This window comes from Xiphophorus maculatus, chromosome 13 (genome assembly GCF_002775205.1).
Source record: "Xiphophorus maculatus strain JP 163 A chromosome 13, X_maculatus-5.0-male, whole genome shotgun sequence".
Lineage (NCBI taxonomy): Eukaryota > Metazoa > Chordata > Actinopteri > Cyprinodontiformes > Poeciliidae > Xiphophorus > Xiphophorus maculatus.
This window is the reverse complement of record NC_036455.1, coordinates 15,949,486-15,977,242: the sequence shown is the minus strand read 5'-3', so window position 1 is coordinate 15,977,242 and position 27,757 is coordinate 15,949,486. Positions and strand designations below refer to the sequence as shown.

The window sequence follows — 27,757 nt, the reverse complement described above, 5'->3', positions numbered from 1 at the left end:
CCACTCCGTCTCTTAGAGTGAGAGAACCTCAGCACTCCCGCGGGTGTATCTCTTATTTTGAAAAGCCAGAGAATCACAGGTGTCACTGCGGCTGTCTGACCGGACTGAGGAGGAGGCGTCCGGGCCTGAGAGGAGCGGGAGCACGCGCTGAGACCCGCCGCCAGACGCACCGCATGGTGACCTAACAGAGATGGGCTTCGCAGGTAACTATAGACTCACCTGTCCGCCTTCACCGCGTGTGGAACACTTTCACCGTATTTGTTTAAGTTTTGGGTTTGGCACAAGGAGTTTATATTTTTGATAAACCTCTTTCAAAATACATCTTAACGATAATAATGACGCTTTTTTTTCTTTCTTTTTCTTTCTTTTTTTTTTTTACAGCTGTTTTAACCGTTTTTGCCTCCGCGCTGTTAGCCTTCGTTTCAAACTCTGACTTAGAGACGACTGGTCTGTTAGGAATATGCAGCTTTATTAGTTAAATATCACGTCGGACTGCTCTGCCAAACTCAGGTGGTTGCCTCGGGACATGAGATGTCTTAGGTCGTTACGGAATGTCAGTGTGGAATTCCTCACATGTAAAGATTGGAACAGTAGCCAGGGTAAAGGTTTAAATCAGACTCGGTTTGGTTACACAGATAAAAGAAATGTAACCAATTAAACGGGTTTATCAATGTGCAAACACTTCATATGAGCACTTAAAAAAGATATTAGTCAATATGTCTGAGTAGAATTGTGAGCAGAAAAATGTGGAAAGAAATTAAACTTCAAATAATGTTTTTCTTTTTTTACAACTTTATTTAGAAGTTCTCTTAAAAGTAGTGCAGCAGTTCTGAAAAAATATATTTCATATCCAAGAACAAGGGACACAAAGAAGAAGAAAACCAAAACATAGAACCTAAAACTAAACAAATGACATAACACAACTAAAAGAGAACTTTAAAAAATTAATGCGAGTTACAGAATTCAGTTGTATGCATTACAAATACTTATTGCTTTTATAACCTTTTTGTTGTTGGAATCTGAGATTGTATGAATACAGTTTTTACATCCATTACAAACAGGGCAAAAAAAAAAAGCGGTTTGTTCTACATTGTTTTACTTGTGTGAATATGAAACTTGGCAAGAAACACATGATTGATCAGAAATATGAGTCTTTTGTCTTGAAATCTGTGATACCAAACAAAACACTTTCAATATAGAGTAAGAAATTATGTTTAGTATTAGTAGAAAACTGAATCTTCAGCTTGCCAACAAGTTTGATTTTACTATTAGTGCTATAACTAGATGAACATAAACTGAGTATGAATTTAAATAATCTATTCATTCATAATTCAACCCATAAGACATCGTCCTCACCAAACATTATGAAAGAGTCTAAAAATAGCCTGGACCAACAACTTCGGTCAAATGCATATCTAATATTTAGGTAGGATTTCTTGCCAAAACCATTAACCATGACTGAACATTAAAATTTCAAATTAATATCTAATAGATTCGACGCTTTCAGAGCCTTCATAAGTGCCACCAATGTGCACCAGTCTTCCGTGGTCCAAACCAAAACGTGTTCCTTTAGGAAAGCTCATCAGAGCGTTCTGTAGTCTGGTTTGGGTCTGTCTCTGTGTGCACAAGCTGTGCTGTAGTTATGTGCTCAGCAGCCAATCATTAACACAGGTGACATCCGCGGTGCGTTTGACCCAGCTGCTGATCAATACGACAAGGTCTATGCCTGACGTAACGTTGTCGGGGATTCCTGTCACTCGGTGTGTAACCCCGAGCTCTCCACGTCCAGGCACGTGTTGCGACAACCTGGAGGAGCCGCCGGCCCTGATGAAGATGGGTCTGAGCCTGATCCTTGTCGGTCACGTCAACTTCCTGCTGGGGGCGGTGGTGCACGGCATCGTGCTCCAGCAAATCAACCTGCACGAGAAGGTGCGAGGCATGGGCTACGCCATCTCCAGCGTGGTCACGCTCTTCTCCGGCATGTTGGTGAGTGCTGGGCGGACTCTGCGGAGAAGCAGTGAATTATTGTTTTTTCCCGTTTTTGTTTTTCTTCTTTGTTTGTTGGATAATAATTGTAATTACTAGGTTAAAATTTCTGAACCAGAATTGTTTGTTTTTGCTTTCCTTATTTGCCTTTATGGTCTTCAACACACTGGGATAAATTTTTTTTATACGCCCCCCCCAACCCCCCCTCCCACAAAAGTCTCGCAAGGACAGTTTTATTTTGAAATCCTAAAGAAGATTAATACGTGTTTTTTTTGTTTGTTTTTTTTAATGAAGATATAGACACATTTTTGTTTTTGTTCTCTCTTAAAAACATGTTCTAATACACAAGTTGAAATTCTACAACTGATGTGTGAAGAAAAAACATCTTAAACCTGTTCAGTGTCAGTTAGAGCTGCTGTATGTAACTTTTACGAAAATCTGTTTTTCCATGTTTGTCAAAGCTGTCACCATGAGACAGTCGGTGAAAAAATCAAGCTCCTCCGCCTCTTTCTTGAGTTTCTGTTGCCGTCTTAAGAAGTTCACTGCTCTAGGTCAAAAACAACCCAACTCAGAGCCAGGTGACGGGTCTTAGTGCTGTCAGTCATCCTTGTGTACTGCTGCTAAATAGGCTAATGGTGGTGAAACAACTTACCGTCCGGAATTTTTTATTTTTTTTTCCAGCGTCACTGATGGCAATGCTAACTAGTTTCAGCATTCGTGGCAGGCTATATTGTGGTGAACCAGCTACAACGTAGGAAAGAGCAAGTGGGGAATATGTGAGCAGCAAGTACATGACAGTGATTAACAGCGCTAAGACCCCCCTCCTGGCTCTGATTGGTTGGTTCTGGCTGAGTGGCGTATTTATATAGCTAATATTTTTTACGGTCTAATAATGATCATTATAACATATATAAAAAACATATATTTTTAAAATAAAATTCTGTCATGCGGAGAAGTGATGATTTGAGGTAATTATGTCATCTTCATTGTTTAGTCAAAAAATTCTTTGTTTACTCTTTTAGTCTTTGTAAATGTTTGCTAAAATGTATTTGGATTTCAGGGAGCCGTCGCATTCACGTATCTAAAATTAAGGTCATAAAATATCTTAAATTCACTTTAAAAAGTAAGTTGTCCTTTTAATATGTTAATCACATGTAAATTTTCTTTTAACAGGAGTATTTAATATTGCATATTGCATGTGTTTTTTATTTCTCGCGACTATTGTGTCAAAAGTTTGAGTTGCACGCCGACATCTTCATGGCATTCTCTGCTACCGCTAACTAGCTGCTATTAGACACCTGCTGAATTTGAGTTAGTGACGCCTACAGAAACTCATAATTTGAAGAATTTTAGTACATGACTGAGCCACATGACGTTGTTGCTTTTGTTCTTATCTTCTGGTACTTAATACTGCCTCAATTGAAAACTCCAATGGCAGTATCTACATGCTACAAAGTTATCCTTCTGTGAATTTTGATGAACCCAAAGGAGAGCTGGAGCTTGCGAAATTAAATTTTGGGATACATTAGCATCACTTTTGTTAAATGTGACAAATCCATCACTTGTCTTTGGCAGACACGCGCTCTTGGTAATTTTCTTTTAATCTCATCAGTCTGTCTCCTGCAGGGTGTCATCGTTGGGATCCTAGCTATTATCCTGTCAAAAAACAAGAAGAGGAAACCTCTGGTTAGTATTCCCTCAGCTTTTATTTGATCCTGCAGGTATGCTTTCACCCTCCCTGATGTTTTCATATCTTCTCTCCTGCTTTCTGCTCTGATTTACCTTTTATGAAAAATCTAATTTCTGATACGGTGCTCGTGTCCTGCCGTGTGCATGCACAAATTGATATTTCATAGCACCGCTTTATTTTCTCAGCTTTCCTCCCTTTATGACTTATAATTTAAAGCAAGTTGTTTCAGTCTGGCCCTGCGGAGCTGGAAGAGTCTGTTTTTGTTTTTTGTTTTTCCATCTCTCTCTCTCTGTGCATGCAGTGCTTTTTGCTCTGTTTACTCAGTCAGCTGTCCGGCAGCTCAAACAAGCCTGACGAGCCAACCAGCTGAACAGAGTCGGCCTCAGCGTGATTAAACCAACTCCCTGTTTCCTTTTGTTGGCGAGAGTGGGGATAGGTTAACATGCATCCGTTTGGCTCCTCAACCATCTCATGTCAAGTAGTCATTAAGCGTCTCAAGAGCTGAATGAAAGTGCTCCTCTTACAGCGCTGTGGTTGCTTTAAGATATATGTTCCTCACTATAAATCATCTGATCTGTCGTTAACCTTTGATTTGACTGGTGAGTCATTTCAGTCATTTTTAAAGAGCTAATGGCTTCTTTTTTTCTTTTTATAAAGCATATGAGCTCACCTAGACAGTGTCATTTATTTTTATAGTCAATATAAAAACCCTTGAACTCTTAAATATTGCATGAAAAATATGTTTTATAAAGGAGGGGCAATCTTAAAAAAAATCTGCCACTCGTGTTTCAAAGCCAGTACAAATAAAAAGCCACAATTTTCTTTCTTCTTTCAACCGCTCACTATTCAACATGTCAATTGACCCTAAAAGTCACTTTGAGTTAATGCTACACGTGACGGTTAGAAAGGAAGATAAAATATTCACAGTTTGTTTGGCTCAGACATTGAGAAAAATGCTGCTACAGTTAATTACTGTTTGCTTCTTCCACTGATTTTAGTTTGCTTTATAACGCAAGGACAAAACGTGTTTAGAAACAACAACAAAAACCACTTTGTTAGTTTTAACCTACTTATTTTCAAGAAAGCTCACCCACTTTTCCTGCATTGAGAATTTTTTGGGAAAGTAAAAGTGCTCACTCCAGTCTTTCCTGGTTCTGATTTGGATCTTTTAAAATTAGTGCTTAATCTCTGGTCTTTCTAAAGCTCTGCTTACTCACGGATTTTGTCTTTTTGTCAAATAGCTCCCCTTGTCAACATTGCTCATTACTGCATTGTTGTCTGCATTGCGTACTCGTGTCTTTATTTCCTATTTTCATATGTTCTCATTTTATGTAATCGATGTTCTTTTTCTCTACAAGCATAAACAGCTGATTGTTCTTTAATTCATTGTTTTTTCTAAAACATCTTTGCAATAAAAATAAAAACTTGTCCAACATTTCTAATTTAGAACTTTAAGTTGAAATTAGCTTGAAAACATCACACTTGGTTTAGAAAACCAACATCCTGGTAGCCAAAGGCTACACGTTTTCCTTTAGAAATGGGCAATATGACGGTGGTTATGTGCATCTTTCTAGTTCTACTTGTTTTCTATTTTTATTTAACAAAAGTCCAAACCATCCTTCCAAGCTCTTGCTGGTGCCTTCCTGTTCCACCTACTGTTTTAATCATACTGCATGTCTCGTTTATGCTGATTAGTAATGACATGACGCTGTCACTGCAAACAAAAGATGACGGATGATGATAGCACAGTTTCAGTTGGTCTTCAGAGAGCCACAACAGTGAGTCAGCATTGACGAGCCATCAGTAACGCACCCATTTTAATTTCCATGACATATCGACAGGTTTCCTGTAACCCGATGCAGCTTGTTGTAAAAAAAAAATACTTGTAGCATTTTGTCCTGCGACACCCACACTTTCCCATGTATTTTATTGGGATGTTACGTTGCAGACCAACACAAGGTTGTGCATATGTGTGAAGTGGAAGAAGAAATGGACTCATTTGGTTTTGATTTATTGGATTTAACTTGTTTTAACCAATAAAAACCTTCCTGATGTTTGACTCATTCAAGGGCTGGGATAATGTTTTATAACCTAACCCTGCTTTGAATCTCTAGGCAACTTTCTCCCTGATCTATCTGCTGTGTTCCTTAGTCTTCAAGTTGATGTTTGTTCTTGAATATTCTCTAACAAACTTCTGTCGTGTTCACACAACAACTAGATTTATACTGAGATTGCATAACAAACACAGACTCCATATAAGCATTTAGGGGACCTTCAGATATCAGAATAAAGGGGTGTTCTGTCGTTTTGGCACTCCTTGTCAGAATAGCATACCAGAGGTCTGCAGGCTATACTTTATCAAAACAGCATACCGATCTTTGTTGTGAAATTAATGCGAGATATAACACAAAAACCTGTAATCATAGATATGCTGAAGGATAAACTGCTTTAAAACACTGACAGGAGGAATGATCTAAAAAAAAACAGCTAGTGAAGTTTTAAATAATTGTTTATTGTTCTATATATTTTTTTGTCAATATAATTTTTTTTTAAATAATTATTCTTTTGTCAATATAACGTACTTTCAAAGGTTTACTTCGAATCAGGGGTTTTATTTTGCACCTATCAGTTATTGTTCAGTTGTTTAGATAGAGGACTTGCTGTTGGCACATTTTCTTTACGTACTCTTCATAGTAGCCCAAACTGGCTAGCTCTGGCAACCAACCATTCTATAAACAAAATAAATTAATAATTTGAAGTTTATCATTTTGTTTCATTTAGATGCACTGAAATAGTGTTCAGTGTAACACCCATCGCAAACGTCGGTATGTTGTTTTGATAAAGCAGCCTTGTAGATTTCATGTATGCTAGAACACCAGGCGGTTCTGATTACAACTGTGTCTTTAGCGTTATTTTACATAAACCCACTGAGTTCTAATGTTGGATACTAGAGCTAAACCTATGTTCTCCTTCCGTAGACATGGTCCTTATTCTCCATCAGTCTGGTTTCATCGCTCATGGCTGGAGGTTCCACCATTGGGCTCTTCGTGTCTCTAGTGAAGACCATCGTCAACGGCAGGCGGGTACTCCTGACTCACTGCCGCTTTCCCAATGTCATTGGCTACTCCAGCATTACCAACGAGTGTCCTTTTGACCCCACCCGTGTCTATGTGAGTGTGTTGCTCTGTCAGACTCAAGAGATTAAAGCAGCAGCTGGGCCATTGGTCAGATGACCTTTGTCTATTGTATAAAGAGCCCACATTAAAATCAGTTATCAGTGGGCATTTTGTTTTTATAAAACAGTTTTTTCTTTATGTAAGGTGTGGAAATGTACAGTGTCTGAAATGAAAAAGTATTTCAGTCTTGTCAGACACTTAAATGTTTCAGATTATCAAATCCATTTTAAAATCAAACCAGTTTATATAGGATGCAGTTTTCAAATGATAACTTTATTTATTTTGGGGGGGAAATGATCCAATCTTACCTTGCTTTTTCTGAAAAAGTAATTAGCCTCCCGACTTAATAGATTCACACTTTGTCAATAACTATCAGAAGTTAACATAACTGATGGCCTTTTTTTACATTGCTGTGGAGGAATTTATACCAACTGTTCTTCTCAGTAATTTAACCACTTTCTGAGGCTTTCTGTGCATGAATGGCCCGTTTAAGGTAACACCACGCCTTGCAGAAAAAGTTTAGAACTTAGATGGATCTAATTGTGGTTTATTGGAGGCCCAAAGCCTTTCAAGACTGATAGACTAGATAGTTTCTCACCTATCTTTAATTTCTTAAAGTAATTGGGGTGAAAAATTTTGCTTCTTGAGATCTCTTTGCCTACCTCGTGTCATGAGACAAGTTTGGGTTAAGTGTTTTTCTTGATTTGGTGGGTCTTCCTAAATAGCTTATCTTGATTTTCATCTCCCTTTGGTGTTCTGTCTTCTATTTCTGTCATTGAGCGCGAATCAATGGCAGAATTTCAGTCGAACGAACAGCTTGTTCTTTCAGAACAAGCCAACGGAACGATTATGCCAATTATTTGCATTGGTTTTGAATTGCAGTCTACCTATGTAGGGTTGTAGTTTTTTCAATGGTAGTGGAGGAAGTGAACAACATCATTCAGTCCGTGTTGGCCACCCTTCCAAATATTGAGCAATTAAACTTCAAGAGTCGCTTTTAGCAAATCACTGTTTCTCAAAAGCTGAGGGTCCAGACCCTCTGTACGAAGCAAAGCGTAGAACAAGAGGCTGGTTTCTACCAGTCTAGTAATACACGTTAGTTCTGTCTTGTGAGACTGAACAAAAGAAAATTCATAATTTAATGGAGAAGCAATTACAATTTTGGATAGTCCAGACCGCCAGCAGGAAAGTTAACACTGTTCTCTGTGTCCGAGTGCACTGGCCAATGAGTAGGAGGTTTGACGTCTATCCTCGCTGTCACAAAGTCAGTCACGCTTTGCAGCTGATGGACTGGTGGCAGAAACGCTGACCTGACCCGGTCAGTGCTCTCCAGGCTGCTTCCTGTTCCTGTGTGCTACTGATGGACTGTCAACCCTGTTTAGCCTCATAGCTGCTGACACACATCAAAACAACTGTTGAGTTGTTTTGTTTTTTCAGTATAGGACCTTTGTCTTAAGCTGGATTTATTCTTGGTGCTGGTGGTTAATGGCAGAGCAGCTGTAGACGTGCGCAGGATTTCGTGGCTCAGTCGGATTTCGGCTGCTAATAGCTCGAAGCCAGAAACCGGACAGATGTACAATCCCTAAAGCCATTGTGTTTTTCTACTTTGAGTTGCTATACTCATGTCAACACTGTATTTACTGTACAGCTGGCATTCATCGACCGGGTAGAGTAGAAACTTCAAAGTTGAGGTTAAGTGCAGTAATAGCGTAGAAGTATATTCCTGGTTGTTTAAAGGTGGGGTGGTGTACAGATGTCTTCCACAGACCTAATTTGCTTTTTTTATTCCGAAACCTTTGAGCTTTAACTTTAAGCTACTATATAATGCTGTGAAAAAAGTATTTTCAACCTTACGGATTTCTTTCTCTCTTACCCTTTTGTCACAAGTAAATGTTTCAGATCGTCAAACAAATGTAACCAGAGTACATAAAAAAAATTGTTTTATTTTCCTTTTATTAAGGGAAGAAGCTGTCTAAACCAATTGGGTTGTATTTTAAATCTTAAACAGATTAATAGAAGCTGCTCTGCAGTTTGAGCTGAAAAACAATTTAATTCTGACTGACTTTGGACCATCTAACTCTCCAGAGCATTAAATGAAAGCTTCACAGGCTCAGCGAAAAGCAGTTTGTTTTTCATAGATTGGAGAAAGATCAACCTATTGACTCTTGGTTGATATTCTGTAATAGTTACATTTCCTGTGCATTCTTTTGTGTACCTGATGTTGTTTGGTGTTTATTGGTGAGATACGTGTTTTTTGAATAGTTGATTATGATACTCAGTGTTCCTTGTCTTTTCTTTTTTAATTTTGTAAATTCTTGCCTTACGTCAGATTTATGTTTCAGATTTTTCACACACTTTTTTTCAGAACATATGAGCATTGATCAGTTCACTGCATTTTTGGTTTGAATGGCATTTGGACTATACCACTACTATTAAAATTTAAGACAATTGAATATTGAAGGGCCACTACCACATATACCTGGATAAGTCACTATTTGTATGGTTAAAGTCGGCATGCACCCATATGAAAATATTGTCCAATAATCAATACTTACTGATATCAATACATATATTTCACTACCTCTAGACAATTTGAAGAAAACAACCGCACCGCTAACTTCACCACTGCTTCTCTGCTTCACTTAAACTCCCCACAATCCTTTGCTGCATCACTATCATTCTCACATGACCAAACCAATATTACATGACCAACGTCTTCCAGAAATAAATAGCAACAAGATGCAAAAATGTTACTATTGCCTTGATTTTTGTCATTGGTCCAAAATCAATATGTTAAAAATGACTAATACCAACCAATAGAATGTTGTTGAAAATACATTGTGCGTTCCTAGTTAAAAGATTATATTCTGACAGGAAAAATTAAGGTTTAGTGTTGACACTATAGCCTCTGGTATGTCAAACATAATTTCTGCATACATGGTGTATATAGTCCATAACACATTAACACTTTTGCTGGGGTTTTTTTTGTACTAAATTCGGAGGTCACTAAGCACCTTCAAGTACAATATTCAAAATGGCCACAATATCACTAAAACGCAGTAAAAGCTGAGATAGTCATCATCTATGACAGTATCATTAAACCGTCTGCACAAACAATGTAGTACAAATTGGTGTTAGCAACACGTTTCTTTAGTGTGAATGTGACAATAGAGGGTTTGGCTTGTGTTGCTGCCCTTAGTTGGCACCAAAGCAAAGAGGAAATCTCTCTGGTTTTTCAACCTAACTATTAATTCTCTCAACTTGGGTGTGGCATCATTCCCAAATCCAAGCCTGTTCCTCTGTGACTAATGCGACGCACCATTTATTTGCTGACATGGCCTTTTAATTAAAACGTAAGAGCCGCGTTTTGGCACACTAAGTCAACAAAGTAATAAAAATACAATGAGACATGTGCCGAGGCTTTTTGTACTGCTAAACTATACAGACTCATCATACATCCGGTGTTTAAAGAAAATAAATGTACATGGTTAAGCAGGTTTGTACAAAAAACCCCTCCACAAATAAAGTATTATTTTTGCTTTTGTTTCTTAAACTTCCAGTGAGGTTTACAAAATATTTCCACCTCCAAATCTGTATTTTATTAAACTAGCTTAATTTTATTGTATTATTATTAAGATTATTATTTATTATTTTCTTAAAACCAAACAATACCTATGCTAATATATGTTAGCTGCATCCGGTACATTCAGTTTGCTCTGACTTCCAAGTCCAAACCAAATCAACTGACTCCTCCTTTTTATAGGTTCTCAGAAACCCTGACCTCAAAACCCAAGATGGCCTCGTTAGAGGTCTCATTAAATCTCATTAATGATCTCATTAAATTAGTGCCATGCATAATCAGTGGAAAAACACTTTATTGGTTTGCGTTTCTAACTCTAGTTAACCTAGTGACAGAGCACGGAAATGTGCAAATCACACTTAGCAAGCTTTCCAACTTGCTACTGAAAGTCAGATACGGTGCATTGTATTGGTAATCTAAAATCAAACTGAAGTGGGAAGCCCCCAGTAGTTGGGATTAGTTTGGTAATATGGAGGCTTCTCATGATCCCTGACCTCTAAGTCAGTACTGCTGCCGCTTGCATACAAGGTCGTGGAAGCTGCAGCACTACACAGAAAATAAAGTTGGGTGTGATGTTACTCCAGTCCTGGATTCCAGTTTTGGAATCTGTTGCCAAGATCCACCATCAACTGGGTGTGAGTTGAATCTGATCTCTAAAAGTTCATCTCGGAATTTGCGACATTGGTTAGGGAAAAGAGACAGGATAGTATGGTTATACATGTTGATTTTATTATACTGCTCTTGAATTATATATAATTAATCATTGATTTGTATGTCACATATCCCTGCTCAAGCATGCTTAATAAATTTATACTATAAAATTCTAATGAGGTTGGTGGACATTGGGATTAATTGAATCATTTAATTATTTTTCAGTTCTTTTAATTGAGGTAAAACTAATGTACATGATTCTAGTAAATAGGTGGCTTCATAATTTCCTTTAGTGAGTGTAAATAATGACCCTGGGACTTATATCCAAGTCACTAAAATTAATCTAGCTGGTTCCAAGAGCGAGTTATATTTTAGGAGGCGAGCTACCGTTAACAGAAGTGGTTATTGGAATTATGCAGCTGCGAGGGCTACTCAGCTGATTGTTTCTTAACTGTAAAGGGTCGTAGCTTCTGGATCGGAGGTAGTTAGAGCTAGACGAATCGCTTTCGCCACCAGTTTGAATAGATTATCTCTTATAGATCTCTTTTAGGGTAATACCCAGGTCTCAGAGATTTTCCGGACCTGTTAGACAGAGAACTGGTCAGTAGTCAGCCCAGGGGAGTTGTGAGGAATGGGTGGGGCTGGCTATTGCGTAATAACAGACATCTGAGGTAAATGGAAAGAGGATGTCAAGAACGTGTCATGCCAGTTTAGCCTGGAACAGCATACACCAATACAATTTGATTTAAATAATGAAATATTACAGCCAATTCTTGTGATTTCTACTTTTGGTTTTGTGTTTTCCATCATTTATCATAAATGAAACTACAAACCAAGATTGGAGAGAAATCATGTAGTAATAGCTCAGATTTATGACAGCCTTTGCATCTTTGTATTTCAACATAAAACTAAGACTTTTCTGAAAAAATACCTTATTTGTACTGTTAATTGATTCTTTCTGCTATATCTTTGTATAAAATGTGACGTAAGCCGCCTTAAAAGTGACTAACCTTTTCCGTTGTCTGCTGAGTCCGCAGATTGTTGCCACCCATTACCAAGGGATCCCCTATATGTCTTCCAGAGGGAAGATTCTGTCTCAGAAAGTGTGTGTTGGAGTTTTTGTTTCTCATTCACACAGTTTGTCGGCGGGTAGATGTAATAGTCATGTAAGGGTTTTCTCCAACAACTCCTGTATATTTCATTATGGATTTTCATAAAACCCTCCAGACTCACAGATATAAACTTCTTATGTTTTTTATCGTTTACAAAGCAAGCCTAACAATAAAAGGCTGCTTTTACGCTTTCAATTCCCTCGCTTTGCTTTTATGAAGATGCATTGTCTGGCATATTTTTTTTATTCACAATGCGTACTTGCCTTTCCAAGCTCTTTACTCCCCTCGGCATCTAGCTCTGAATAATATGATAACATTGTTTCACGCCATTATCCAAGCAGCATCCTCATTTATGTCGGACCGTGTCCCCTGTTCTTGCTTTAGATTTGGTCCAGATTGTGTTTTTCCAACCAATGTGTTTCCATTTTTTCCCCAGAGTACCACTATTATCCTCTGGGTTGGTCTGATTGTATCATGTAGCATTCAGATGGTGTTTTCTGCTCGTTGCCTTGCTGCCTGTGTTTCCTTCTTGGGGCTGTCTGGTTGCCGCAAAAGCATGAGACATAAAAAACCCTATACCAGACCCGTAAGTCTTTAGCCATACAAATTTAAATATGTGAACATCAAAGTTAATGTCATCCTTCTGTCGGCAGTATTGAAAATGACTGTCCTACCATTTGTTTGTTTAGATCAATGTGGCAAAGTCGGCAAAGGAAACTTCTCAACCTCACTACACCGAGCCCCCAAGAAGGCAACACGACCCTTCACGAGTCTACACAGAACCTCCTAGTGTCCACAATACATCACCTAGACGTCACACAGAACAACCAATATGCCACGAGGAACGTTCACAACTCTATACCAACCCTCCTGGAGACCACAGTAAACCAACTAAGCATCATAAAGACCCCCCAAGAAGCAACAACAAGTCATCAAAGCATCCCACTGCGCCTCCAAGACTGGAGCGCCACACACCTCAAAGGCCCCTTCCTTCCCACAATCAAAGTCTTCCCACCTCTGAGAGGCAGCCTCTTCGGCAATCTCACCGAGATTGGTCGGATGTAGAACGCCAAGAAATGAGGAGCTGCAGTCAACAAAGAGGGCAGGGGGAGCACCACAACCTGAGGAGAGGTACGTCCGACAGGTCCAGTATTTGGATATAGTTGTGTTTGTGAGGCCAAATTGTCTTTAAATACACTTTACTTGTTGCTGCAGTAGTATTCAAGTGTCCAGCATCACACAGACAGAACTCCCTTTGTGTGTCTGGGATAAATCGGCTTTCAAAAGCCGTATCCTTATTGAAAGGAGACATTTTTTATTTTCATAGGGCATCATCAGGAAGTTTGGGAAGGACAGGAAGTTTGTACCAGATGCAGCATACGGGGTGTGTTATTGCTCATCTTTCTATTTGTAATGGTTAGATTATATTAGAGAAAACTGTACTTAATACTTTAAACTGAGAACGTGTCAGTATCCATGGGCTTGACGACATGAAGGACTGTTTTATTTTCAGCTATGAACTGAAAGTTTAAATGCCTTGCTGAAAAATAAGGTTAGCTAAATTTACCAGAGCACTTTCAGAGATAGTGATAACTTTAGCTGCTAGCAAGCTGGTTCTTTCACGAAAGAAGACCAGAACCAGCAATATGTTTGTTTTTCATCATGGAAATATATATATATTTTTATGCTTTGTTTTGTTTGTTTAATGTTTTTCTTAATTCAAAGTTGTACCAAATGCTGCTAAGAAATGATGACTGAGCTGGACTCAACTATGTTTAGCTTGACTTAATGCACCAAAAGCTAGTCAGGGTAAGGCCTGTACATATGCCACAAAAACAGAGTATTTAGTTATTTTCCTTAAGGTGGTTCTGTCTGATCAGGACATTTAATACTTCATAAGAACTCAAGTGGAAAACTCTTGGGGAATTTTCCAAAGGTCCCTCCCATTGCCACATGTGGTGTCGGTGTTGTGTCGTAACCCACTCCAGATTTCTGAGCAATCCCACGACAGTGTTTGGAGACGACACAAAAATCAAGTTTAGACCACATTGTATGTCAAGGACAAATTGCTAGAACTCCCAAACTGTGTCTACAAGAACAGAATGTCAATTTGTTATTGTGGCCTGGGGGAGGTGGAACACATTTTCTGTCCAGGCAGAACATGTATAGGCCAAAACTCAAAATGTCCCAGCAAGTCATTAAAGCAAGTCTTCACAGATTAAATTTCTTTTTTCTTTTTTTTTTGTTGCCGCAGAAGCATTATCTAGTGACATGTTGTGTTTATTATTTTTGATACCTGACATATGATAGCTGAGCTGGACTCAACTTGGTTTAGCTTGACTGGATACTTTTGAACATTTGAGTGCTTTCTAGAATTTTACTACTGTTGTCACAAGCATAAATGTTTAAATTAGTGGTGTTCACCTGTTTGGCTAACTCACCTGTTGTTTTACTGCCTTGTTGAGTGTAATGTGAACAGCTTTTATTTTCTCACCAATATTCTCATCCCCAAAATTATTAATTATTCCCCCCCACACTCTCCCAACATCTGAGTTTACAAACAAGTACTGAACCGCTACATTCCTAATCTGTGAGTTCATTCTAGGAAAGTTTGTTTCTCACCGACTGCGTGAGATTTAAGTAACTGACTATTCTTGCGTTGAAAATGTAATTTTGTTACAGTCAATACAGAAAGTGTTTTTTTGTGTTTGTTATTTAATTAAAATCATTTTGTATTCAGGTACACCTTGCATGTGTTTACAGTCTGAATATTGTTTTCTTTCAGTGTGCCAGTGACCTGACAGGTACGACTGTTTAAACTCCAAACGGGTAAAAAAAAAAAAGAAACTGGCCAGTTGCTACGTTCAAACCTGTCTGGTGTGCCTTAATAAAGCCCCTTTTAATACTTTTTGAAACGTGGGATGACGACGACGTTCTTCTGTGCGGAAGTGAGGACGCGGTCGACACATGCTGCTTCGAAACACACAGGGTATATTTTGATATCTTTTTAATGTCAGGTTCAACAGAACAAACATTGCATCCTCGTACGAGGTTTTCATGCAACAGAAAAGTAGTGCAGGAATAGGGGAAGGATAAAAGAGGAGGAGGGGCTTATTTTATTTTCTTCAAGACAAGATACCAGTTCGTTAGGAGAGGCAGTGATAATAGAAACTCAAAAAAAAAAGGAATAAACCGTAGAGGGTCAGGAAATTCTGACTGTTGTTTCTTATCCTACCAGCAGAAGGCAGTGATACTTAAGGATCCCCAAAGCAGAGATGCTGCTGGATAGGCAGTTCCAGTTCAAAACATTTGGTACAAGCTGACTTTTTTTAGATCCGTGTCGGAGTAGTTGAACGCGGTGGCAATCAATTAGATATCGGATAAAACTAAAACATTAAAGATAAATTGATTTGACAGAGTAAAATACATTCTTTGCATTGAGAGGGCAACAGTAATCTGGTTATACTGAGACGTTTCACCGATGTCTTGTTAAAACTTGAACAACCCACATTTTGAGGTGTTTTTTCTTGCTGTCAATTAGGTGCTCTAAACATGGACTTTAAAGTTGCCCATGAAAACTGAATCACTCTTGAAATCCCCAGACGAGAACAAGCGAACGGCATCCTTTTTCTCCTGAAACGAGCCTTTTCGTGCGACTGCTCTTCAAGCAGACCAATCTGGGCGCTTGGAAAAGCGTTCAGCATAAGAGTGATGAACAAGCCCTTAGTAAGTTCTCTGTCTGAGAAAAAAACAAAACAGATTGGATGGAGGGAGCGGAGGATAGTGGGGGCTGCTCCACAGCTCGTAGTCCTCAAAAATGCAGAGCTCCGAAAAGGTATCGCTCTGCGTAAACTGTGGTTGTGAAAGTCGCCCGTGTCTTGCTTGTGGGATCATGCATTATAGTAACAGGTTACAACTATCTTAAGTTTACTGCTCGATATTAAGGAATTCTAGCATACTTACAGTAACTTGCAAAATGGTTAGTACCTCATGAACATTTTTTTGTGAAGATTTTGACACATTACAACCACAAACTGCAATGTACTTTATTGGGATTTTACGCGACAGATCAAGAGAAAAGTTGCGCATATTTGTGAAGTGGAAGAAAACCGTAGGACGGCAACAATTTCCTACCATCATCACCGTTGTGTTGTCTGTTTAAATCGAACTCTACGTCGTTTGCCTGTATAGTCTGGTTCGATTCAGGAGGAGTGAATGGGCAATCGAACTCTGCTCCATCTAAAAACCTAGATATCGATTTGGTTGAAGTGAACTCTGGTGCGGTTTGAACGGATATGTGAACGGCAAGCAAACCAGAGACCACTACAACAGCAGGAAGCAGATTACAGCACATGGCATCCTGGGTAAATACAACTTAAGCAAACGCAAGAGTTGAACGCTAGCAGGAGAAATTGCCTCTGGTCTTTTACCAACAACCAAAGTGAAATTTTACAACCATTTAAATCAGATGCTACCCTATTTTTGTTTACATTCTCTAAAGTTGCACTTAGAGGATTTTGTTAGGTGGGGGAATTTATTAAAAATATTGATAATATCAATACCTGTGTCACATTGATACTAGCGTGGCAAGAACTGTAGTTTAACAACCCCACTTGAAATTTTCCATTTCTTGTATTGTAGTTTCTCAACTCTACCTGAAAACAGATTTTGTTTTGATTTGCTCTCAAATGACAATTTTTTTGCCCTTTGTTTAGTGCAAAAATAAAAAAGACTTGCCTAAATCCTGCCCTAGCTTTTAGGAAACTAATTCAAAGGAAAAACTACAAAAATGTTCTTGCAATCAGACGTTTGATAATGCTAAAAAAGGCAGTATTGCTCACCTCTAGTTTTTGTGTGTTTCCGCCAGTGGTTCTTGGTGCAGCACCACCTCAGGCGAGGAGGTGAACAGGTTTTTTAAAGCGTTTGGTTCCTTTGACGGTGCAGTATGAAAGCAAACAGAGCCAGCTGAAAATGGAACCAATGTTCCCCACTCAGCTCGAGTACCAGACTACGTAATTTTACTAACACATCACCATCCACCTAAACTGACGGTTAAATGAGGAGCATCGATCAAGGGAAGTAACTTTGGAGGCTGGCTAGATTGGAGAAATCTAGCCAGCAAGACTAGAGAAGCCCCCCAAAAAACTAATGTTTTTAGCTTATACATAAGTATTACGCTCATTTTTTTTAAAATCTCCAAATTATGGATGGGTGCATCACGTAAAACACCAACAAAATTCATGACATTTTTTTGTGTTGTAACATGAGAAAATGTGAAAAGCTTCAAAGGGGTGCGGATATTTTCTTTCTTGCAAGATACTGTATTAATAAGAAACAACACAACAAGGTAATACTGTAAAAGTTAGCCTCAAGCACACAGTCGGAATTCACACACAACACACACACACCCCTTCAGATTGAAAGCACAGCCATACTCTGTAAATACATGGTGGTAAAACAACGATATGTGCTACTGGTGCTGTTGATCGGATGCATCATGAGATCCTCTTATTTCACTGGGAATTAATATCCTTCATTTTGACCAAAATCCATTTAAAAAAAGAATTATTCGCCGTTCACTCTCTCAGCCGTTGTAAACTGGAATACAGTCATCTCAAACAATATATCAAAGTAAAAGCACATTTAGAGTAAAAATGAATAAATAAAATCACATGAAAAAAGGAAAAACATATGTACAAATGAAAGGGAGGGAAGTAAAATGGTCATAAAAAAAAACACCAGTCGATATTTACAAAAAAAATCAAAAGGAATCTTAGGCCTTCTTTTTCACAGCGAAAGATCATACAGCGATAAAATCCCAACAGCTCCCACTGAGATCGGAACAGGAAGCTACATAATACTGCCTTTCGTAGTATGTGCCACACAGTGAGTGAAGACAAACTGAATCCATCTTATGATACACATAGACATACAGTTATGTACATGATAATATACACTCGCGTCGGAGGTGAACTCCAGAGCCTCTCTCTCTCGCCGTTCTCATCCTGATGCAGACAGTCGGGAACTCCGGTGGGCGCCTGCTGGACCCCAACACCGTTATGTGTGTAAGCATGTCCCTTCATTCCCCCCCAACCCCCTAAAAAATCCAAAAGTAAAATGAAATTCTTACACACAAGAACTAAACAGATATGAGAGATGTGAATCGTCATGCATTGATGTCAGGGACGCTCTGATTAGCAACAGAAATAGAGAAGAGGGCGGTGGGGGGTTAAAAACAAGCTTGCAGCAGAATGTGGGGGAGGGGCTTTAGAACTGGGAGGCGGAGCTGGGGTCGCACTGGAGTAGCCGGACAATGGAGGGGTCGCTTTTGGCACCTTTGATAAACTCCTCCAGCGACAATTTGCCTGCAAACAGAAGAGAAACAAAAATACATTATTTTCCAGGATCTTGATACTGCTATTATGTATAATTTACAATAAAAAAAAAGATCTATGTTGTTAAAATTGCTGCGTTTACATCTGAGATAAAATATTTAAAAAAACAGCCCCTTGTGAAGCGTACAGTCTGCATGCTTTACTTCGTTCAGATGGTCTGGGTTCTTAGGTGACTTCCAGGAGGCGCGGTCTCTGCTTAGGGTTGAATTTTACCCAATCGCTAACATTTGTCCGTGACACATGTAAGGCACTAGTTTAATGTTGAGAAGCTAACTGGAAGCGTGGCCAAAACGGACCAAACAGCTTCGTTCACTCCCTCCGCTGCCTTTGCTAAAACTGCATGCGGACTACAACTCTTAAAACAGCGGCGAAAATCGACGTCACCGTTCACAACGTCTCCTTCTGTTTGCTGAGAAGGCGGAGAAGGCCCAGATTGAGCGCTAATCAATAGCCAAAAAAAGCTAGATTTTCTTTAGTTACAATATATTGAAACTACTAAGAAAATTAGACACTGCTCATTGCTTCAGTAGTGAGGAAACTTACAAAATCAGCAGAGGATTTACACTTTATCTCCCTACAGTACAGCAACTACTTTGTATAAAAGCCGAAAGTAAGAAGCGTCTCTAATTTTTTAGCAAGCATTCACACCCCGAACGACTTGAGAGAGCTGCAGAGTGCCAGGGTCATGTAAGGTCAGATCATTACCTTATAAAGAAAATTCTAGTTAAGCTCAATATTCACATAACGTTTAATTAGAGAAACTCATTGACTCAGTCGTTTAAATGTGTTTAGTTAGGATTTCCGTGGAATTTGACTTTACTAAATTATTAAACCAGAAAGCTACTTGTCTTTATCTATGAAACAAAGTGTTTGAGTTGAATCAAAGACAGAAAATCATTACTAAACAAAGAAATTGTTTAGCAATTTTTTAAATAAAATCCTCTCACCTTTGCATCCAGAATTTTTATTCCTTAGATATTTTATTTGCGTTTTTGAACACAGCCTTTTTTAACGACTTTATATTAGAGTCATTACAAATGGAAAAACCATTTTTCTAGAAAAAAAAAAGAAAAACGTGTACATTTCTGAGTTTGGAAAGTCAAAAATGTGCTGGGAAAAAAAAGAAACTTTGAGTTTAATCTCAGAAGTATTTGACAACAATTTCTGGTTTGGAAATTTCCAAGTTTTTTTCTAGCAAAATTGTGACTTTTCAAACTCAGACACACATTTCTAAGTTTTTTTATAAAAAATTTCAGATTTTGTGGGCAGTAACTTCTAAACTTCTCCTTTTTTCTATCTACAATAACCCTAGGACCACGTCGTACTATCCAGTGTTTATAATGGAAAAAGAAGAATGTAAAATAAATATTTGGTCATAAAAAATTCTTCCGTTTTTGTTTGATATGGGTTTTACCTTATTTAAAATAAACTAGTCTTTTGATAAAATGCTAAAGAAGAAAAAAAAAACCTTTTTTCACCTTTTTCTCCTAATTTGTTGTGCCTTTATCTATTCTAATAATTAGCTTATTGTTACCTCTGTTGGATAGTGGACCAAAATCTAAAATATACGCCGCTACACGAGCTCTTGCTCTAAATAAAATGAGCTAATTTCACAAACCAAATGAAAAAAAAGAAACCCTCCTTCCTCATCATTCATGCCTCGGTGCCGTTCCCCCCGCCTCACCGTCATTATTGAGGTCCATTTGTCTGAAGATCTTATCCGTTCTCTTCTCTGGCGTGGACTCATCCTCTGGCATCTTCATCACGGATGACACCATCTTGTAGATGGCCTGAAAGTGCAGGATGAAAGTGGAGGAGAAGAAAGACGGGGTGGCAAGAGAGGAGAAAACAGAGTGAATCTGAGCCAGCAGGGAGCCATTACGGAGACTTAGCCGAGGCACAGCAGAGATGACAAACAGGGTCACTGTGAATCTCTGGGTGCTAATAAGCCTCCTCTGACTGCTACACGCTTGCAACAACATTTGTAACTCCCGGGGCCTCGGCAACAATCAGGAGAATGCTTGTGCCATCATACTAGGAGGATTACATGAATCACATGTGCAAGTATGAAGCGTACGTCTGCGTCTGTGAAATGGCTGGGGGGTTACCAGCAGGGCTTTAGAGGATTGATCTGATACATCTTTATCTGTTGACCGATACCAGCGCCTTGCCGTCCCCTGTTGGCATTAAATTAACCTCTGTACGGAAGCATGAAAGCCCAGAGTGTAAGCCAGGCTCGCAAAAGGATTTAGAATCAGTTTATGTCACCATTAATTCTCCGCCTCCGGGAGGGTGGGGGCGTGAAACCGACCGTAGATCACACCTCGCAGCGTTTTCAGAGAAGAAGAAAACACATTTTTTAAGTACGAGATTTCCAAAGAAAAAAATGAACAAGTGAAAAATGTTGCCGCGCCTAGAATCTGTAGGGTAAAATTCTACAGAATCTTAGGGTGTTTGCAGCATACGTTGTGCGACGTTACAACCACAACCTTCAAACTCATTGAAGGTTGTGGTTGCTCGAAACCGCCCGCTTTTGCTCGAAAGAGAGTGAGCGATGATTTGTCTGGGGGCAAGAGAAGATGTCTGCCACATCTACAGTATAATACAATTCAGCTACATAAATTATAAAGAATATATTTGTAAAACAAAATCGAGTAGGGAATTTATAGCATACAGCTACTTCTAAATTCTGCAGTGTTTACTCTTTCAGAAACATGGGGACTGCGTCAAAGTTTTATTCTCACTAGAAACGAAGCACAAAGAAAGGTAAGTAATGTGTATGTGTTAGCAAAGCTAGCTATATTAGTAACCTGCCAAAATTCTTTACCCAAGAAATTTGTCAGTGTATTAGCTATACAGATTAAGTTAGCTACTATTCTGTACAGCCTATTCTGAATGTTTTATGGAACTAGTTTTTGTTTCTTGTCAGCTGTTTGAGACCTAGCCTGGTGTGCAAACTAACGTCACCTAATATAGCATACCGAGGGTTGTGAGCAAATGCTGTGTTAACTTTGAGAGATTGAGGAGACAAGCAATGTGGTGACAACTTGGTCTGAAGTTGATTAATTTCTCATAATAAACAAGGATGAGACTTGCCACATGAAGCAAAATTTTGAATTATATCGATATTAGCTAATGTTAGCTGTGTCCAGCTCCCGTACACGTTAAAGCTATGGCTATTTTGGCTCTGAGTGTTTAATATCTAGGTGTTTTTATGGGAATGTGGATCTTTCAAATGAATTTGAGAAGAATTTTGATCATGTTTCATATTTTATTGTGTCATGTAATGTGAGTCTTGGTCTCGACTTGGTCTCTGCCCCTACAGGTATTGGTTTAGGCTCTGTCTCGCTAGACTCTGGCCTTGATTTTCACTTGTTCTTGGGTTACGTAGTCTTGGCTACAATACTTATCAATCACGACAGGACTGCTACCAAAATATGACTGATAATTATCCTAATAAATTCTCCGCTGTCTCACAATTTGGGATTATAGCAGGGATCTATTCTTGCCACGACTCATGACAGACTAGTCAGAAATGACTTTCCCTCCATCAGGATCTGATTGATGTTGTCAAGTAATAAATAGTAAGCAAGAATCAAAGCATCCAGTCATGGTCTTAACAATACTGCTTGTCTTGTGTGTAGAAAAGAGTCTTGAAAGAAAAATAATGTTCCTTTAATATTGTTTAGTTCATATTTCTGTGGATACTTCAGTTGACCACACTGTGTCAGGTTAGGGTGTGTAAAGTTAGTCTGCTAGTGAGCAGCCAAACAGATTTATGGGAGCATTTTCTCCTTCTGCTGGCACACAATTACACAATGGCCCCTCTTTTCTCCTCTATGTATAACATAACCTCTATGAGCTCAGGGATAATCCCGCTATTCTGCACACTCGGGGATAAACGCTGGTTAAATTTAACTTGCTAATCCAAGAGAACCATAAAACAGCCACACAGACTTGCACAAAACACACAGCAGTGATCCTCAGCGCGTTGTCTTAATGCATATCTCTGAGGAACCATGGTGCTTCATGGTCTACCTGAAGGTTTCTGTAACAAGCACTCTGTTTCCTCTTTGCAATGAAGTACTGCAGCTTTAAAGAAATTAAAGCTGCAGCTACCAGTTAGAAAAATGGATTTAATGCAAAGATTTGCAAAACTAAGACTACCACCCCGACTGTGAAGAATGGGGGTGGCAACATCATTTTGTTAGTGTTTAGCTGCAGGAGAGATTGATGCAAGTATCGTGGAAATATTGAAGCAAGATTTCAAGACTTCAGCCTGGAAGTAAAAACTTGTACAAACAGAACACCTATTTGTAGGTTTAGAATACCCTACAAATAGGTGTTCTAAACGAACAATAACTGAAAGCATAGTGTGCTATTATCGAGAGACTGGATTAATAGCAATAAAGCCAGTGTTTTGGAGAGGGCATCACCAAGCCCAGATGTCAAATCTCATTTGGTGGCAGAACTGAAAAGGTGTTTGTGAGAGGAATGTTTCCTGGAAACATGACTTGATTTCACTAACTATGTCCGGAGGAGGGCTGCACAACAGTTGGTAGCACTGTTGCCTTGCAACAAGAAGATCCTGGGTTCGATTCCCGACCCGGGGTCTTTCTGCATGGAGTTTGCATGTTTTCCCTGTGCATGCGTGGGTTCTCTCTGGGTACTCCAGGTTCCTCCCACAGGTCCAAAAACATGACTGTCAGGTTAATTGGTCTCTCTAAATTCTCCCTAGGTGTGAGTAAATGCATGCATGGTTGTTTGTCCTGTCTGTCTCTGTTACCCTGCGATGGACTGGCGACCTGTGCTGGAGATAGGCACCAGCACCTCCCGACCCCACTAGGGACAAGGGTGTAAGAAAATGGAAGAATGGATGGATGGGTATTATGAAAAGCTAGTGGAAGGAGACCCAAAAGGTTTAAGCGTTTAACTATCATGAGGACACTGGTGTCCTTGTGGACCCACTTAAATCCCATTGACTTGGATTTAAGTGTTTTTGTATGACAGCTAACGGGTCTTGCTCCAAGTTACAGAGTTGAAGTGTTTATGAAAAAATTCTTGGTTATTATTCTGACTGATAGAAATAATTTTCGTAATCCGACCTAAAACAGAAAAAAAAACATTTGTTTTTAAATCTAAATAGATAAAATCGTATGTCTTTTTGTAAATGTCTGGTTTCAACTGTATTGTTTTTTCAAAATATATATTTTGAGAAAAATATGTATTAGAGAAACGACAGAAAATAGCAAAAAAAAATATGTAAAAATAATCTGTTTTGTGGACAGGATCTCAGATATTACAGTGGTCTTTGCTTGGAAGCTCATATTGTTTACCAAAAGTGAACACCAAATGTAGAAAAGTAAAAAAAAAGTAATTATTTAAGTCTGATAATGAGTCAGAAAAAAATGTGTCTTGAAATTTCTGGTGGCACAACTGGGATAGTCCACAGCTGAGTGCATGAACCATGAATCACTCCTACTTCAAAACTTTGCTCACCTGAACAATCTCCAGCATCTCCTCACGGCTGATGTATCCGTTTCCATCCAGGTCGTACATGCTGAAAGCCCATTTCAGTTTCTGCTCCAGCTTCCCCCGTGACGTGACGCTCAAGGCGATGATGAACTCCCGGAAGTCTATCGTCCCGTCGCCGTTGGTGTCGAAAGTCCGGAAGACGTGCTCGGCGAACTTGGAGGCATCTCCATAGGGAAAGAAATTGGCGTAGATCTTTTTGAACTCCTCCACATTCAATGTTCCGCTGGGGCAATCCTTCAAGAAACCCTGGAATAAAGAGATTAACACTTTATTTTAGCACTTTTAACAGATATTTTACTGGATACATATTCTAAGTTTAAACAAGAACTCAAAAAGGCTTTTTGGTGTAAGTAGCCTTCGTGCAGTAAAGGTTTTATGAAATGTGAATGGACTGCAGTAGATCTGTTGGAAAGGAGCTTGGTCTTATACAGCTGAGGGCAAAAGCTATATCTTTTTTCAAAGAAGTAGACACATTTAATAAAGCCTGATTGTGCTGTGGAAGCAAAGGGAAGTAAAAGTCCCATCAGTCTTAGGCTTTGTTAGAGATGTTCTTTTAACAGACCTTGAAAGTAGAACCAAAGAGGTGATGAACTCGTCTCAATTTTGAAGCCAGGAATTAGGTTCTGGACATCATAAGACAAATTCTTTTGCTTGAAGGCTGAGAGTTCCTGTGGCAGTGCAGTTAATCCATCTTTTTTATTCCCCCATGTCTGGCAAATTTTTTGGGTCATAAAAGAACACCGTTGTTTGCCCGGGCTTTCCGGCCACAGGCTCCGATTTATAGCCCATGAGCTTCCCCTCCAAAAGAATACGACCTGGACACTTTTTCATAAAAGTCAGAGTTCTTCAACATCCTGTTGAATAAGCAGTCGTGTGAAAAAAGCTGGTCTCTCTAACATCTTTTGACACAGTGGTATTTAGTAGCAAGGGTTTTTTTAAAGTTATTTTTTTAAGGCAGTGCTCAGACAGGAAAATGGGTTGTGAGAGAGAGGGAAGACATGTGGCAAAGGTCAACGGGCCAGGACTCAAGGGACTCAAACCCAAAGAGCTGTCTGAGGCCTGCAGAAAGACGATTATAGCAGCTCACAAAGTCTTGTAAGGGATTTCAAGAGGTCTACAAGAATTTCAAAACAACTGTCAACATTCCTTGGTCTGACAAGTTCACTCTGAAAGCAGACCACATTTAGTGGTCTGCTTTCTTTAGTGGTCTGCTTTCAGACCACACTAAATGTGGTAAATGTGGTCTGCTTTCAGAGTGAACTTGAGTGAACAGAAACTTCCAAGAAATAACCCAAATGGCTGTTTTTACCTCTGGACCTTCTAGAGCTCACATGGTAGAAATACTCTGAATAGCTGTTAGCTGAAAGCTATTCAAACTAGAACTATGATACCATAAGAACAAGTTAGTTTTACTCAAGGTTACCATTACCAACCCATCGACACTAATGATTACTCCACTATAACCTTCCAAAAAACAAAACAAACCAATCTAATGATCCTGCAGGTGTCTACAGCCTCTTCTCTACAGGCATGGCTTTAACCAGTTCTTCCCCAGTCAGCCTCTGCCAGATGCATCTCTATTTGCGGTTCCTGCACGGTTCCTTCCCGAATTGTTGGAACCACCTCAGAGCTTGTACAAGCTGGGTATTGCGTGTGATCGATTTGTTTGGGAGCAAACTGCATTCATTAACTGGCGAAGGGTCAATTGATGAGCCAAGGCGATACTTGCAAACTCCTCGAGCAATAACAACAGCTCAAACACCATTTTCAATCTGCAACGAGACCATAGCAGTTAGTGATATGGGGAGCTACAAACTGATAATGCCACGGACAAACCTCGAGACCCAAACCCTTTTCATCAATTGCGATCCAAACAGCGTCAACTGGAATGGGCAAGATGCAGCAAACAAATACTGGCCGCCATCATCATACCACAAATCCTGTGCGCTCACGTTCCCACATTCCCACCCATGTACCTGCCCATATTCATGCCCAAATAGTAAGATATACCCTACAAATAGTTTTAGCCAACTTGGCTAAAACCGACCTGAGTAGACTGAGACTTGACACTGGAGAAGGGGCTTATGAGAACATTTAACTGATTTCTACTTTTACTATAACTTGATGATGATGATGTCCATCTAATAGTATACAAATTTTTATAAATTTTTGTATATAATATGAGAAAACCCTAAAATAATGTTTGAAAATAAATCTAATATGTGGATAAAAGGAGACGACTGATGGGATCAACCTGGCTAGACTTGCACTTGGTCATTCCAAGGGTAAATCTAGAGGATGCTGCTCTGCCACTGACAGAGACAAATAAGTCAAGGCTGCCGCCAGATCGCTGATGAAACATGGCTCTTCAGAAAAAGCAAGGCCATCCAGGCACACTCCCTGTAGAATACTCACTGCCTCTTCAACCATACATAATTTGTTACCAGGTCCAATTGTACTTTCCATACAATTTACTTTTTAAAAGACCAAAATCACTTGGTTTCCTGCCGTGCCTTTATAATTTGCACTGTTCCCCTCCTCCTCCTTCTCACTCTGAATAGAGCTGACCATGTGAGAGAAGAATAGTTGGTTTGGATTTTAGATGACAGAAATTAGAGTTTAATTCAAACTTGATTCATTTGTTTTGAGCAGCGCTCGCTCCCGCTCCGGAGATCCTGGAAAGAGAAAACGGAAACTGGAGGGTGACTTTAACTAGTTTTGAACAGAGCAGAGTATTTACCATAAAATAATGCAGTTACTATACTGGGGTTTTCCATCCAAATAGTTCCAGTACTAACTGGTTGCTTCCCTTTTTCACCAGTAAAGAATTAGGTTCCAGCATTGAAAAGATTCCAACTCAAAGAAAGAACTATTTTCATCAGGGGCTGGATATGAGCATATGGGGACCAACAACCGCTTCTTTTGGGAGTGTCATTTTTAAACCTTTTAGGTTTACAAAATTTAGGCAATACAAAATAAAACAATCATCTTTAGAGCTTTAGTGCTGGACGAACTTCAGCAGTCTTTTATCCTGGTACATGGTAAATGTAGGTCAGAGCACTGCTTGAAGCTGCACTCACAATCACTATTTTAAGCTGAGTCTATAAGCAGCATTTTGGGCCCATGTTCATAAACACCGGCAGGTCTTCTGGTATCACCATAGCGGTGATAATAACCCATGTTTTAAACCGTGTGGAACTGCTGTTTGCTAAAGAAACCAGAATCTAAAGAGGCATCATCAAAAACACAGCTTTGCTTGAATAGTGCTATAAAAGAAGGTAACGGTGATAGTAAGACAGTCGCCTTTAAGAACAAAAAGGCAAATCCATTTAGATAAACTGTTTCCCTATGCAGAAATTCCAAATACAACAGAGCTAGACTCAAACATTTAATGAAAAGAGTTTCAAGTCTCTAAGACGACTATGATACTTCAAACATCACTATAATGCATAAATTCATTGCAAGGGTATTTGCAGTTACTATTATTTTTAATATATTGCGGCACCAGTGGCCTTTATTGACAATAATCAAACAGGAAATGGTCAGAGATAGAAGGGGAGGAGACGAGCAACAAAGGTCCCAAGGTTGGGAATTGAACCCCAGACAACTACTCTGACTTAAAGCTTACGTAC

General features: G+C 39.2%; 2 protein-coding genes across 6 annotated transcripts in view; one reads left to right on the top strand and one right to left on the bottom strand.

Annotated features, from left to right (window-relative positions):
* Nucleotides 1–95: 95 nt before the first annotated feature.
* Nucleotides 96–24,227, top strand: LOC102229107 (keratinocyte-associated protein 3-like). Of its 5 annotated transcripts, none has more exons than XM_023345026.1 (7): nucleotides 96–203; nucleotides 1,790–1,986; nucleotides 3,613–3,672; nucleotides 6,655–6,846; nucleotides 12,632–12,781; nucleotides 12,885–13,326; nucleotides 24,141–24,227. In XM_023345026.1, exons 1-7 carry the CDS (start codon nucleotides 191–193, stop codon nucleotides 24,152–24,154), a joined length of 1,068 nt encoding a protein of 355 aa, XP_023200794.1. In that variant the 5' UTR covers nucleotides 96–190; the 3' UTR covers nucleotides 24,155–24,227. The 5 variants fall into 5 exon arrangements, with proteins under 5 accessions (XP_023200794.1, XP_023200795.1, XP_023200792.1 ...); XM_023345027.1 differs by lacking the exon at nucleotides 24,141–24,227 and adding an exon at nucleotides 14,981–16,682; XM_023345024.1 differs by lacking the exon at nucleotides 24,141–24,227 and adding an exon at nucleotides 13,523–14,939.
* LOC102227880 (hippocalcin-like protein 1) overlaps nucleotides 15,186–27,757 on the bottom strand; it is a 50,251-nt gene continuing 37,679 nt past the window's right edge. The window contains exons 3-5 of the mRNA XM_005809363.2: nucleotides 24,090–24,371; nucleotides 20,275–20,380; nucleotides 15,186–18,560 (exon numbers count right to left, since the gene is read on the bottom strand). Of these exons, the coding sequence (XP_005809420.1) occupies nucleotides 18,463–18,560; nucleotides 20,275–20,380; nucleotides 24,090–24,371 (486 nt within the window). The 3' untranslated portion in view covers nucleotides 15,186–18,462. The remainder of the gene's footprint in view (nucleotides 18,561–20,274; nucleotides 20,381–24,089; nucleotides 24,372–27,757) is intronic.